This window comes from Elephantulus edwardii, unplaced genomic scaffold (assembly GCF_000299155.1).
Source record: "Elephantulus edwardii isolate Elephantulus edwardi_28Jun2011 unplaced genomic scaffold, EleEdw1.0 scaffold00093, whole genome shotgun sequence".
NCBI lineage: Eukaryota > Metazoa > Chordata > Mammalia > Macroscelidea > Macroscelididae > Elephantulus > Elephantulus edwardii.
Window position 1 is genome coordinate 12,001,666 of NW_006399843.1, and position 15,855 is coordinate 12,017,520.

Consider the following 15,855-nt stretch of genomic DNA (forward strand, 5'->3'; position numbering starts at 1 on the left):
TCCATGAGGAAAACAAAGACAAGGCATAAAAGATCAAAATGGATGTTAGAAGAGATTCTAAAAATGGCATTAAAATGTAGAGCGGCCAAAACAGGGAAGAAATACTGGCATAAAAGAGATGAACAGAAGACTTTAAAGGGCCGCTTGAGAAGACAAAGCAAAGTATTATAACACAATGTATAAAGAGCTGGAGTCAGATAACCAAAAGAGAAGACCATGCTCAGCATTTCACCTGCTGAAGAAATGAAGAATTCAAGCCTCCAGTTGTAGTACTGAAGGTTTCTATGGGAAAAATCTGAAATGATCAAGGAAGCATCAAAGGAAGATAGAAGAAATACACAGAGTCATGGTACTAAAAAGAATTGGTCGATGTTGAGCCATTTTAGAAAGTGTCATATGATCAAGAAACAACGGTAATGAAGGAAGAGGTTCAAGCTGCACTTGATGCCAGTGAAAACATAAGGCCGCAGGGATTAATGGGATACCAACTGACATGTTTCAGCAAACAGATGGAGCCCTCACTGTGCTCATTAATCTATGCCAATAAATGTGGAAGGCAGCTACCTGGCCAACTAACTGGAAGAGACCCATATTTGTTCTCATTCCAAAAATAGGTGAGCCAACAAAATGTGGCAATTATCAAGTAATGTTGTTAAAATTACAAGCAAGTAAATTCATGCTAAAGAGTATTTTAAAAAATGAATGGAGAAACACATCAACAATGAGTTCAAGCTGGCTTGAGAGGAGGCTATGGCACAAGGGATATCATTGCTGATGTCAGAGACTATCAGAAAGATGTTTCCATTTGTTTTATTACTGTGTGAATGCATTTTACTGTGCAGATCATAACAAATGATGGTTAACATTGAGAAGAATGGGAATTCTAGAACACTTAATTGTGCTCATGCAAAAACTATACATAAACCAAAAAGCAGTTGTACAAACAGAACGAGGGGAAACTGCACGGTTTAAAATCAGTAAAGGTGTGCCTCAAAGTTGGATACTTTCTCCATACATATTCAGTCTGTAGGTTGAGAAAAGAGAACATGGGCTATTGAGAAGAATATGGTATCAGGATTGGAGGAAGACTCCTCAACAGCCTGTGTTATGCAGATGACACAGTGTTGCTTTCAGAAAATGAAGAGTTCTTGAAATACTTGCTGCAGAAGATCAAAGACTAGAGCTTTCCATATGTGATCCATCCCTACATCAAGAAAACCAAAATCCTCACCACTGGGTCAGTAGGCTGCATCATGATAGATGGAGAAAAACACTAAAGTTTCATTTTGTTATCAAAGATTTCATTTTACTTGAATTCCCAATCAACGCTCATGATGAAAGCAACCAAGAATCAAAAGACATGTTGTATTGGGATAATCTGCTAGCAAGGACTTCTCCAAACTACTGCAGAACAGCATTGTCACTTTAAAGACTAAGATGTACTTGATCCAAACCACCGTCTTCTCAACTACTTCCTGTGCAGTTGAAAGTTGGACAATGATAAAGGATGACAGAGAAGGATCGAAGCCTTTGGATTGTGTTGTTGGAGAAGAGTATTAAATCTCCTAAACTTCCAAAAGAACAAACAATCCTGTCTTGGAGAAGGTGCAACAGGGGTACTCCTTAGAGGCAAAAATGGTGAAACTTTGTCTCACATACTTTGGGCATGCTCAAAGAAGGGCCAGCCCTCAAAAAAAGACACCATGCCGGGAAAGGTGGAGGGTCAGACAAAGACAGGAAGAGCCTTAACAAGATGGGTTGACACTGTGATTTTAACAATGGGCTTGATCATATCCGAAATGGCCAAGATGGTGCAAGATAGGGCACCGTTTAAATCTGTTGTTCATAGGGTTGTTCTGAATCATAGCTGGCTTGACAGACTTAACAATGGTACAATGTTTATCTTTTTCTTTTCTGGTGCTGTAAACCATAGCATGTCCATAGCACTGCTAACCCAAAGGCTTCCCATCTCAGGAAGTCCTAAGACAACAGCAGTTCCAAGTGAGAAAGACAGGGAGCTTCCTCTCATTACGATTTACAGCCTTGGAAACCTGACAGAGGTCAGGATGAATCGGAAATGACCCAGTAGCAGTGATTTGAGTGATGGTATTTATCACAATTTACAGTATCTTTTTATCTTTGTACTCAGCTTATTAAAGTCTTGCTCTCTATCCCACCCCTAAGCTGATAAAGTCCTTCAGGCCAAGGACTGTGCCCACATAGGCTTACCTCCCCATCACTACTATCAAATCAAAACCCCCAGAAGCACCTTTGGCATCTGGATACAACAGACTCCATTTAAAATTCTCTGCTTCTACATTGCTTCTGCTTCTTCCCAGCATTGATTTATCTCCTTAGCAGATACTCTTCAGATCATTCCACATAAGGATTTCTCTATGTTGGTCAAATATTTTCACCTAGGCTCAATTCTCTTTTACAATATGTTGTTTTTGTTAAATAGAGTTAAGTGTGACTCATAGCAACCCCATGGGCAACAGATCTGAGGTCTGTCCTATCTTGGGCTCTCTTCACACTCTCTGACATACTCAAGCAACAATGAGAGTCTTCCACTTTTCCAAGCATAATGTCCTTCTCCAAGAAACAGCCTATCCTAGCAACATGCTTGAAGTATGTGAGACAAAGTTTTATCATCGTTGTCTCCAAGGAGCACTCTGGCTGCACCTTCTCCAAGACATATCTGCCTGTTCTTTTGACAGTACATGTGATATTCAGCACTCATCTCCAACACCACAGTTCAGAGGCATCAATTCTCCTTCTGTCATCTTTATTCATGGCCCAGCTCTCAGATGAATAGCAAGTGACTGAAAAGATCATGGCCTTAAATGGGCACACTTCAGTCCTCAAACTGACATCATTGCTCCTTAAAAATTTGGACAACTATTTCACAATATAACTTCTAGCAAATATGTTTATCACTATTGGGGTATGGGGTGAATTTGTAACTATTAGGATCCCTTTCTTATTATTTATAGTGTAGAGGAGTTGTTACTCTTGCCGTAATTATGCTAGGAAACAAAATCCCTATTTCCTTAGAAAAGATTTATAACAATAAGACTTGGTGTGAAAACAACCCCTAAAAACTGTACATCAAGAAAATACACTGAATCTTCCCCAAAGTTACAAGATATGACTTATCCAGATCATCATTTACTCATCCTAAAGTTATACAGAGGAACGACTGTCCCTCAGTCAAAGTGACTCTCCCTTATAAGAAGAGACAGCTACATAGACAACTGTGAAGCCCCGTGATGCACACAGTCCACTCCACTTTACTGTGACCCTCCAGGCTCTTGGATGTCATTAGGTACAGGGCCAACATCACAACACCTTTCAAGACCACTTAATATACACAGATAGTTCACAGAGCATCTTAACCATGACCCAGAGCACAACAGTCAACCCTCTGTTAATGGGGACGTTGGCAGTCTTAGAAGACTCTAGGTCCCTCCTTCGATGTGAGTTATACTTCATCCATCACACACAATCTTTAAAAAAATAGACAATAGTCTATCTTTGCTTGGAGATTTAAGCTCCTCACTCATTAAGATTAAATATGTCTGTCTAAGATTGGACAAAGAGAGAAGTGCCCTGTCATGAGCTTGAAAGCACCTGATCACAGCTCGACCTGAAATCACAGACAAAAGCTAATGCCTTAGCAGCAGCAGCTTTTTAAATTATTATTAAAAACAAACATTTCTTTTCACTGAGGATCTTCACATCAATTTTTCTGTGATACAGAAAACAGCTACCACATGACAATCTCCTGACAATCACTCTACTGTGATTTGAGAGCTCTGCCATTGTGGCCTCTCGGTCCTAAAGGATTTTCAACAAACATCTTCCAGATCGGGCTGCTTCTGAGTTCAAACAACTGCTTAAAAACAGAAGGAAATCGCTTACCTGAGATGAAAAGCGCCCAAGAGAAACAATGTAGCTGCAATCTCTTTCACACTGCAGTTCCCCAAACCCAACTGCAGACACTGTGTGCAAACCAGGTTGAACACACAGCACATGCGTGAGATCTGAGCAGGCTGCAAAGATGCAAGCAGGAACCTCTAAGTTGAAGTTCTCATTTCAGTCATCTGGCCCATTACCCAATGTGTATTTATACTTTCATTCTAAAAAGAGGTAGTAAGTTTACCTCCTGAGGTGAGCCTCACTCTGTAGATGGCTAGATGACAAACTCTCTGGGAGTGAATCTTAACTGGCATCTGGAACACACTTAGGGAGAAAATCTGCCACATGCAGGAAAAACAAATTTAAAATGAATACAAATCATTTGCTCTGTGTTCATGACAGAATAGTCTTCCTTCTTCCCCTCCACCCTTACCAATACAAACTGGCATTACGATACACCTGTCCAGTCCTCTAATTTCCCACTAGAACATGCAGATTTCCTGCCAGTGTTCTACCAGCATTTCCACAATACAAACAAAAATTCAACCCCCCAGGCAACCCGTCAGATGACGTGGGCATCCTAGAAAAATCCCCAAGCCTCCTTCACTCTGACACAGTTCTTAGCCCTAAGTCACCACTGTAAAACAAGTATCTTCAGTGTCTATGCCTTCAACCCTGCTCTAGTGGGCCAGTCCTTAGAAAAAGACAGCATGCTGGGAAAGGGGGAATGTCAGAGAAAGAGGAAGACTCTTAACAAAACGGATTGAAACACAGTGACGACCACAATGGGCTCAAGCATGCTGGAGATGGTGAGGATGTTGTAGGATAGGGCAAGGTTGAGCTCTGCTTTTTACAGGGTCACTTTGAGTTGACATTGACTTAACAGCACTTCACAATTACGTGCTATGCATCGGAAAGCTGGACAGTGAATAGGGATGATAGAAAGAGAATTGACGCCTTTGAGCTGTGGTGCTGGAAAAAGTACTGAATATTCCATGGACTGCTAGGAGAACAAACAGGTTTGTCCTGGAGAAGGTGAAGACAGAAAGCTCCTTGGAGTTAAGGATTCTGAAGCTTCATCTGACATACTTTGGGCATGTTGCAAGGAGGGACTGGTCCTTGGAGAGGGACATCATGTTTGGCAGAGTGGAGGGACGGCACAGGAGAGGAAGACCCTCGATGAGATGGATCGATTCTGTGATTGGAGCGGTGGGAAAAAGTGCATTTGAGATGGCTAAGTTGGCACAGGATAGAACGGTGTTTAGAGCTCTTATACATAGGGTCGCTATGAGTCGCAAGCAACTCAGTGGCACATAACAACAACAACAACAACAACAACAACAACAACAACAATTACAACATATCTAAAGGCATGTGCATATCACCTTATCTTTTGAAAATCTGTTAAATATTTGCTCTTCTCAATGGCTGTACTAGATGAGCCTTAAGAAGTAGTATACTGGCCACTTACTTCTGGTGTTATAAGGAGCTCTTGTGGCCTAGTAGGTAAGGAGTTGCAGCACCGACCCAAAGGTAGACAGTTTGAATCCACCAGCTGCTCCTCAAGAGAAAGAAGAGAAATCTCCTGTTATTTGCAGCCTTTGAAAACTTGTTGGATGGTCTCCCATAAGTAGGATTCAACTTGATGACAGTGAGTTTGAATATTAAGAGCAATCTTGTAAATATCCTAAAACGTTAACAGTCAGCTCTTGTGGGCACTATGAGCTGGCTCCAGCACACTGCACAATTTGTGCAAGGTTTTTGCTTGAGAGGAACTCAAGTGGTGACTCCTTTTTTGAGGCTAAAAACCACAAAGTCCCCCTCTTTCACGTGACAATTTTTACTTTGTATGTAGAGAAACACGAAAATGAAGCTGGAAAATGAAAAGACTTTTATTAACCATTACAAAGTGAGATACCAAAAGTTACAATGTCAGTCCACAGGTGAGATACCAAAAGTTACAATGTCTGTCCACGGCGTCCAACAGTGCATACCCTCCGAGAGAAAAAAAAACACAAACAGCACACAGAGGCATAGCAGCAGCAGCCCAATGCTAGGGTCACACAATGGAGCAGTCTCTTCTATAGCCAGGCTTTGAGCCATGCAACTAAATGACAGTCTTGGTCCACTTCTTTGAGATCTTCTTGCAACTCACATTTGGAGGTATAATGAGGTGATACAACAGAATGTTCAGAGTCAGGATCTGGCCTCCAGGTATTTAAAGAAAAAAAAATGGGGCCATGCAACTCCCCATCCTCTTGAAGCACCAGCACCCCATTGGGAAGTGGCAGAGAGCTAAGAGGTCTCCCGAGCAGCTTGAGGTAACGGGTCAGTCACGTCCACAAAGCACTAGAAGAGTTCACATTCTGTAACATAAATAAGAGCTTAACACTCAGAACCCATGAGGTAATGTAACTACAAGCAGAGACTTCACAGTCAGAGGAAAAATGAATTAAACTTCTTTTCAAGACAAGGTCTCCTTATGTATGACAAGAAATCATGAAGAGTGAAAGAGAAAATGGGAACTCAGAGACAGTAAAACAGTAGGCTAAAAAAAGAGAAACTTTTATCTCCTTCTATCCTGAAAGAAAGTAGGAATTCAAACACTGTTTTGTGCTCCCTTGAAAAGGAAAAAAGAAAAAAACAAACCAACCAAATGAACCTACAACCCATAGTTCCGTAGAAGAGATGAAGAAGAAAATGGATAGCAGCCTTATGACTCGGACGTGACCAGGGACCCACAGAGCAGACTAAATTATCAACTGACTCCCTCACCATGAAGGATTCTATTGTTCAGTCATCTGAAAAGGCCAAGACTGGTCCAAATCCTGATCATGATGCAAAATAACACAACTGGGCATTCACACAGCACCTTTTACCATTACGACAAATGCATTCATTACCTCAGATTAATCCTCACATCTGCAAGGATATAGGAAGACCCAGCCAAAATGGGCTCTTCATTGTATGGGATGTGTGTGGCTTTATCTGGGCTCCTGTCACATTCTCTCTTCCACAGAGGAATGAAGACCCTTCACAAGTAGTTCTCTGTTCCAGTCTTCTGGAGCTTAACACATCCATCCTCATGGCTTGAACTATTTTCCTCTGTCTGTTGAGATGTCAAAGGGGGTCTCACCAGGTTGGCCCAAGGTAACCACAAGCGGATCAAAGGACCATGAGGTTTAACCACTGAAAATATAAACTGCAAGCGCCAACCCATTCTTGTTTGCCTCTTCTGACTTCCTTTCTCATCAACTAACCAGATTCTCTGATCTGAGGACTAGGTTAACCAGAGAGGATTAGTTAAATCTATGAGACAGGTCTAACAAACCAGATTTTTTAAAAAATAGAACTTGGCAAAAGACCTATGAGAAAGGTGAGTTTTTATAACCATTATAGTGCTGTAACATGGAAACTCAGTGACTTAGTAGAAAACAATGGAAAAAGGATAACCCCACTGGGGGGAAAAAAAAGGTGGAAGGCATCTCTTCTGTCTCTCATATTAAAAAGAGAGCTCCGGTAGCCTAGTGGTAAGGAACTATGCTACAATCCCAAAGGCACACAGTTCAAATCCACCAACTGCTCCAGGAGAGGATAGGCAATCTCCTCCTGTGAGATTAAAATTACCTCTGAAAACCTGCTAGAGGGTCAGCTATGGGTCATTTCCAACTCAATGGAATACAACAACAACATATTGAGAAAGGAATTCTGTGAAGACAGAGAATTTCTATTGCTCTATCACAGAGGGCTACTTAAATACACACTGCCAATCCTTCTTGGCATCACACATTTCTTAATGACTTCAAGAAAATCCCATACAAGGTTAAATTTAAAATAATTGCTACAATACTAAGAGAATACAGTACTAAGATAAGAGAAGTGAGAAATATGGGTTAGGTATAACCTCACTTCCTCATTTTAAATATTATGCAAAAAACAGCTTGTAAACACCATAGTACACTTCTATTTGGTGCATTTTAGAACTTAAAGGAGTTCTGAAAAATAACACAGATTAAAAGGTTAATCGCAAATAGCTGTTATGGTAGTCTCTAATTACCCACTAAAAATCTCTGAAGGCTTTTTCTTGCCTCTCACCTGAAAAGTCAAGAAGAAATCCATTAAGCAGCTAGTTTTAAGAAAACAAGTAACAACGGTCCCTTGACTCAATTGGTCCATAGCAAAACAATGAAAGGAATGCCTCTACCTCACCACTTCTCTTTGATTCTAAACTGATAACACTTCACTTAATACTTTAAAATCCAGTCAAAGTAAAACATAATTTCCTGATCTCACCAACTACAAGGGAATTAGGATTATACAATCAAAACCACTCAAAGATCAAGAAACCAATGAGTATACACTGTATGCTAACTCACAGCTGAAAATGTTCATAAGGCAAAAAGCAAGGAATGCTTTCCCCAAACAACATTCTGTCTGATAGCCCATCTGGAAGTCACCTGCTCCATTTCATTTAAAGGGGTGGGGGGAGGAAAAGAAAAATTCTTTTAGGATCAGCAGTGTCAAATATTTAGGATTCTCCTTCAAATAATTGGAAGACAACACGTAATACATTCAAGAGCAAAGGCAAAACAATGCAATTGTTCCTTCATTCAACTGAAATATAACTTATTAAGAAGGGTAGTTAGAAGTCTCTTCTGAGAGCTTTTAAACAGTTTATAAATACAAAAAGAGTAGCTCTTGAATAAATAAATGGCACCTAAAGTCTTCACTACAGGGAGCTCTGGTGGCGCATGTCGTCTTAGGGAGTTGCCCCGAGAATCCTCCATTACTGCTGGCCCAGGCTCGCTCCATTTCTCCAAGAGCTTGTATCTGCCAGTGGAGCACTTTGTTTTCTGTTATTAGATGAGTGACTCTTCTTAGATCATACAGACTTTCCATTAGTATGTGTCTTCATAGTCTGAATCCTGGAGGGGAAAGACCAGAAGATATAATGCACATATGAAGTACAAAGCCATGGTCAGAAATTAGGCAAAGATCAGGCATTTACATTCCCCAAACAGAACTTAACCCATTAGTAAATCCTCCTGTATTTACCTTCAAAATAATAACAAGAATCCAATCACTTAGCCACATCTACCACAACCATCCTAGTCTAAACTACCATCATTCTCGCATAAGTGTTTTTGCTAGCAACCCCTAATTGGTTCCTATAGTTTTGTAATGTGCTTTACTGCCTATTCTCAAGATAGAAACCAGAGAAATACTTTGAAAATATAAATCAATATAAATACTGGTAAGGTGCACCTGATCCAGGTCATGGTTTTTGCAATTACTTTCTATGCATCAGAGAGCTGGACAATGACTATGGACGACAGAAGAAGAATAGATATCTTTGGGTTGTGGTGCTAGAGAAGAGTATTGAACATACCATGGGCCACCAAGAGAAGAAACAGGTCAGTCTTAAAGAGGCCAAATCCAAGTTTCTCCTTGGAGACAAGGATTTTGAAGCTCCATCTTCCATTACTTTGGGCATGTGGCCTGGAGGGTCCAGACCTTGGAGAAGGACATAATGCTTTGAAAGGCAGAGGGACAGTGCAAGAGAGGAAGACTGGCTCAGGATAGGGAAGGGTTCAAAGCTATTGTACACAGGGTCACGAGTGACTTGATGGCACATAACAACAACAACAACAACAACTTCTCAAAAATCTCCAATGGATTGAATTTCATTAGAGTAAAAGTTCCCCATTGCACTATTATTTAAAACAAAAATAAAAAGTGTAAAACACCCAAGTGTCCATCCACACATAAATGGACAAACAAAATATGACAAAGCCACACAATGTAATATTTATTCAGTCATAAAGATGAATAAAGTTCTGCATGCTACAATATCCATGCTGCGATGGATTAATCCAGAAAGCATTATCCTTAGTAAAATAAGTCGGTTACAAATTGACAATTATACAGCTCCACTTAAATAATTATCTAAGGGGCTCTGATGGCATAGTATAGCAGATGTCACACAACTAACCAAAAGATGAGCAGTTCGAATCCACCAACTACTCTACAGAAGAAAGCAGAGTCCTTTTGCAACATCAGAAATTCGATACGGTCACTGTGAGTCAGACGGGACTAGACAACAGTTTGTTGGTGTTGTTAGGTGCCACAGAGTCAAGATCAACCCATGAGCCCAGTCCTATCCTGTGCCATCTTCACCTTCTCTGATATACTTGATTTCATTGCTATCAACACTGTCAATCTATCTCACTAAAGGTCTTCCTCTCTTTCACCAACCCTCCTCCTTTCCATGAATGATGTCTCTCTAACAAAACTATGCCCAAAGTATGTGAGATGAAGCTTTGTCACCTTTGCCTTCAATGAGCACCCTGGTTGCACTTTCTCCAAGACATATATGCTTGTTCTTTTGGAAGTACATGGGGTATTCAAAACTTTTCTTCAATACTACAGCTCAAAGCCATCAATTCTTCTCTTTATTCACTGTCCAACTCTCAGATGCATAGCAAGTGATTGAAAAGACTATGGCCTGCATCAGATGCACCTTGGTCCTCAAACTGACATTATTGCTCCTCAATAATTTGGAGAGGTCCCTGAATATGGACTTTCCCAGTGCAAGACGTCTCCTAATCTCCTCACTGCTGGTACCAAGGAAGACAAAGTTGTTTACAGTTTCCATCTTTTCTCCATGTATTGTGATGTTGCCTATTGGTCCAATGGGTGTATATAAAGCTCTCAAAAAACTCAAAATCTTGCTGTCTTAGAACAAACGCATAGCTGACACTCCATCAGGCTTCTGAGGCTGTAAATTACTCCAAAGGAGACTGTATCTCTAGAAGACCTGTTGATGGATTCAAGCCAACCAATAATAGTAGCCTTTGAGTTAAGAGGGCAACTCCCTACAAACTATGCCACCAGAAATTCCAAATAAATCTCAGTTGTTGTGTTCCATAGATTCAGAGTCCACTCATGGCTGACCCTCAAGCTGGTTTTCAGAGGCAGTAAATCACATGGAAGGAGACTGCCCATCTCTCTCCTGAGGAGCAGCTGGTAGATTTGAACTGCCTGTCTTTGTGTTGGCAGCATAACTCCTTCCCCCTAAGCTCTATAAATCTCTAAAATAGGCAAATGTATAGAGACCAAAGCTACCAATGGTTACTGGAGGTAGGAGGGAGGGGGAAAGAAGGAGTCATTGTCAATGAATGCAATGCACTGTTATTGAATTGGAATCAACTCATAGCTGACCCTCCAGCAGGTTTTCAGAGGCTACACATCACAAAGGAGGCGAGTGATCACCCATCTTTCCTCCTGAGGAACTGCTGGATTTGAACTGACAGGGAGGTGCTACCTTGGAGGTTGGTATACAATTCAGCCTAACTCCTACAGACTATACTACTAGAACTCGGGTTTAGCAAGCAGTGAATATATATGTATAGTAATTCATCAATTCACACCAATTATATGATGTAATTGGTGTGAATTGCAGATATGAAAATTGTTGACTTGATAAATGTTTATATATTTACCACAATTTAAAAAAAAACCACATAAACACAATGTTAGGGATTAAATTGTATACCACCCCCAAAATGAATGTTGTAAATCCCAGCCTGTGGATGCAGTCTCATTTGGGAAGAAGGGTTCCCTTTGTTAGTTAAATGAAGCCCTATCACTGTAAGGTGTGTTTTTGGACAATCACTATTTCCCCCCAAATACTGCAAGTTACTGTTTTCTTATAACACCAAACATCATTTCATTCAATCTTTCATGCACATTTTGTTTCATAACATTAATTATAATTGGTTCATGTAATTAATGACTTACAAGATCTCATCAAAATGTTTATCACCTTTACCTTAAACCAACTTATCCATTTATTCATTTTTACCGCTTTCTTCCTCATTTCCCATCCCTAGCAATCATCCAAGAATGATTCTATCTGAATATAAACTTTTCTTTAGCTTTTTATAATAAGTGGTCTTACGCCATAATGAGTGGCCCTGGTGGCCTAGTGGTAAGAACGTGCACTGTGATCCCAAAGGCACCCAATTCAAATCCACCAACTGCTGTGGGAATAGGATGGGCTATCTTCTTTCATGCAGTTTACTGCTGCTAAAAACCTGCTGGAAGGTCAACTATGAATTGGTTCCAACTCAACAACAACAACATGCCATAATCATCCTTTTGTTACTGACTTACTTCACTTAGCATCATGTCCTCTAGATGCGTCCATGTTTTGTGTTTTGTGGATGAATACATCAGTTTCATTAGCCATTTATCCATCAATAGATACTTGGTTTGTTTCCATATCTTTACTATCATAAATAATGTTTCAATGAACATGGATATCATATTTATGTTCTTCTTGTAGCTCTTATTTCTTTGAGAGTTATATCTAGTAGTGAGATTGATGGATCAAATAGTATTTCTATGTTCACCTTTCTAAAGAAGCTAAAAACGGCTTTTGATAGTGGTCACACTATTTTACATTCTCATCAGCAGTATTTAAGAGTTCCAAGTTCTCCACCAGCATTTGCTTTTTGCTATCTTACTGAAACTTTGCTATTGCTTCTGGGGTAAAATAATAGCTCATTGCTGTTTTGATTTGTATCTAATAGGTAATAATCTTGAGCAATTCTTCAAACATCTGTTGGTTTTCTAAATGAGTTCTTTAGTGAGGTGTGTTTCCGTGTCCTCTGCCCTTTTTTGTAACTGGACTCTTTGTCTTTTTCTTGTTGAGGTGTTAAGAATTTTCTATACATTTTGGAAACGAGTTCCTTGTCAAACATGTCATTGTGAAATATTTCTTCCCAGTCTGCAGGTTCTCTTTTCACTCTTTTAGAGAAATCTTTTGTTGCACATAAGGATTTAATTTTTAGGAGATCACAATCATCCAGTTTTCCCTTTACTAATTATGTATTTTTTAGCTATTTTTTGTAGACTATTTATGCCATAGATTAGGGCTCCTAAACTTAGGACAATTTTCCTTTAACATTGTTTATTATTTTAGATTTTACACCTAGGTCCTTGAGCCTGTTGAGTTAGCTTTTGCATATGGTGTGAGGTATGGCTCTTGATTCCCTTTTCTGCTAATAGATAACCCCATTCACAATTAGGCCAATTGCTAAGATATATAAAATGAAGAAGATGAAAAAGTAAAAGTCCAGCTCATTGCTATAACCTGTAAGGTTCTCTAGTGACACTCTGGTAGTATAATCCAAAGGCTATTCCTCGCTAGCAGTTCAAATCCACCAGTACTTCCAATGGGTAATCTCCTCCCATCCAATTTACAGCCTTGGAAACCAAATGGAGGGTCAGCTATGACTCTACTTCACTTCAACAGCAATGAGAAATAAGGCTCTCTACACTCTGGCTGCTTCATTATCTGATTACAACAAATACTTCCCTTTACTTCCTTCATTCAGCTACACTGGCTTTCTTGCTGTTCCTAGAATATGCCACACCTGTCCCTTTCTCGGAAGCACTGAATTTGCCACTCCTCTATCTGGAATGCCATTTCACAATAGTCATACATCTTGCTATCGACTTCTTTTAGGTGCTTGTCCAAATATGAACTCAGCAAAGGTGTACCAAACCATGCTGCTCAATACTTCACCCTCATTCAGCCGTTCTCATACTTCTTTTCTGTATTACTTTTCTATACAGTGTTAAGTACCATCTCCTAAATGATTTTTTTAAATTTTTTTCTTTTTTAAATTAATTTTAATGAAAGTTTAGAGACTTTGGATTTCCATTCATTCTTTGTTACACTTTTATCCCTGCCCAACCTCCCCCTCAGTTTGTTTTTCTCTTTTAAAAGTGAAATTCTTTCATTGTTATACAATCCCTCCCCTCAAGTTCACTCCACTAGGCAGCCTTCGTCATAAACTATTTTTCAAATAAACCTTGCCATCAAGTCAATTCCGAATTACAGTAACCTTATAAGATAGAGTAGAACTACTTTATAGAATTTCCAAGGTTGTAAATCTTTATGGAAGCAAATGGCCTCATCTTTCCCCTGAAGAATGGCTATGGGATTTGAATCATCAACCTTTTAGCTAACAACCCAACACGTAATCTACACTACCAAGGCTCTTTTGACCCTATATAGTTCCAATGGTTAGTCTTACTACCTAAATTAATTAGTCTGAAAGTTCCACTGAAAGCTGTTGGCTCACAGTTGTAAGATGGGACTGACATTGGGGTTGGGGGGAGACTGAGAAAGATGAGATAAATTATGCATACTGCATTTAAACAGATGAGAGAGAGAGAGAGAGAACCATTTAAAAAGAATATTTGATTAGGTATTATTGTCATGACAAGAGTCCAGAACAAAGGCTGCATAGTAGAGTGGACTTGGTGGGAGGGATTGTACAACAATGAAAGAATTTTTCTTTTACTTTTCAAAGAGAAGAATGAACTGGAGGGGAGGGGTGGGCAGGAAGAAAAGTGCAACAATGAATGAATGGAAAGAAAAAATATCTGTAAATTTTCATAAAAAATAATAATAATAATAATAATTTTAAAAAAATTTTTTTTAAAAAAGCTATTGGCTATGTGACCCTGCTGGGATTTTAAATACTGCTGACATAGTTTCCAGCATCATAGCAACTGGTAAGCCAACACAGTACAACAAACTGACAGACAAGAGGTGACAAACTGCCAGACTAGGAAGCAGAACTGGTCATCCACTTCTGAAATAATGAGCCCTTTAAAACCTTATGAATAGCATTGTCTGGCATAGTGCCATAAGATGAGCCTGTCAAGTTGAATGGCACTTAAAATATGGCTGGGGAAGGGCTGTGCCCTCATAGTCTACCTTAATAACTGCATGGAATGAAGTTTTCAGCCAATAAAGGTCTTTCATTTGCTGATGTGATGCAACCCAAAATTAAGAGAAAAGGCTATAAACATTCATTAATAAATGGAATATACAAAGTATGTTATTTCTGTTGTCATTGTTGTTATGTGCTGTCAAGTTGCTTAAAACTCATAGTGACCCTATGCAAGATAGCCCTAAACCCTGCTCTATCCCGTGCCAACTTATTGTCTCTGACATGCTTATCCTCATTACCCCAGTCACTGAATCAATCCATCTCATCAAGGGTCTTCCTCTCTTGTGCTGTCCCTCCATTCTTCCAAGCATGATGTCCTCTCCAAGGATTGCTCCCTCCTTGCAACATGTCCAAAGTAGTCAGACAAAGCCTCAGAATCTTTGGCCCCAAGGAGCAGCCTGGTTGCATCCTCTCCAGGACAAATCTGTTGTTCTCCTGGAAGTCCATGGTATATTTAATAGCCTTCTCCATCACCATAGCTCAAAGGCTTCAATTTTCCTTCTATCATCCCTAGTCATTGTCCAGCTCTCTGAAACATAGAAAGTAATTGCAAAGACTATGGCCTCGATCAGGTGCACCTAGTCTACAGAGTGATACTGTTGCTCTTCAGTATTCTGAAGAAGTCTCTGACAGCAGACTTTCCCACCACAATATGTCTTTTAATTTACTGGCTGCTGGTGCCAAGAGTGTTGACTGTGGAGCCAAGCAAACTAAAGCTGTTAACAACCTCAATCTCTTCACCATCTATTATGATGCTGCCAATTGACCCAGTGATGAGATTCTTTGTTTTCTTGATGTTGTGCTTCAATCCAAATTTAAGGTTGCAGTCCTTGACCTTCTGCAGCAATCACTTCAGGTCCTCCTCAGTTTCAGCAAGCAGAGTTGTGTCATCTGTATAATGCAGGTTGTTGATGAGTCTTCCTCCAATCCTGATGTTACACTTCTCCTAATAGAGTCCAGCCTCCTGGATGATCTGTTCTGCATATAGATTGAAAAGGTATGGCGATAGGACACATCCCTGGTATACACCCTTCCCAATTTTGAACCATGCAGTGTCTCCTTGCTCTGTTCTGACGACTGACTCTTGGTGCAAGTATGTTGTAGCTATGTGCCGTCGAGTCGTTTG

General features: G+C 39.9%; 1 protein-coding gene across 1 annotated transcript in view; it reads right to left on the minus strand.

Annotated features, from left to right (window-relative positions):
* Positions 1-6,213: 6,213 nt before the first annotated feature.
* Positions 6,214-15,855, minus strand: part of MPZL3 (myelin protein zero-like 3) — a 40,870-nt gene continuing 31,228 nt past the window's right edge. The window contains exon 6 of the mRNA XM_006890885.1: positions 6,214-6,267. Within this exon, the coding sequence (XP_006890947.1) occupies positions 6,214-6,267 (54 nt within the window). The remainder of the gene's footprint in view (positions 6,268-15,855) is intronic.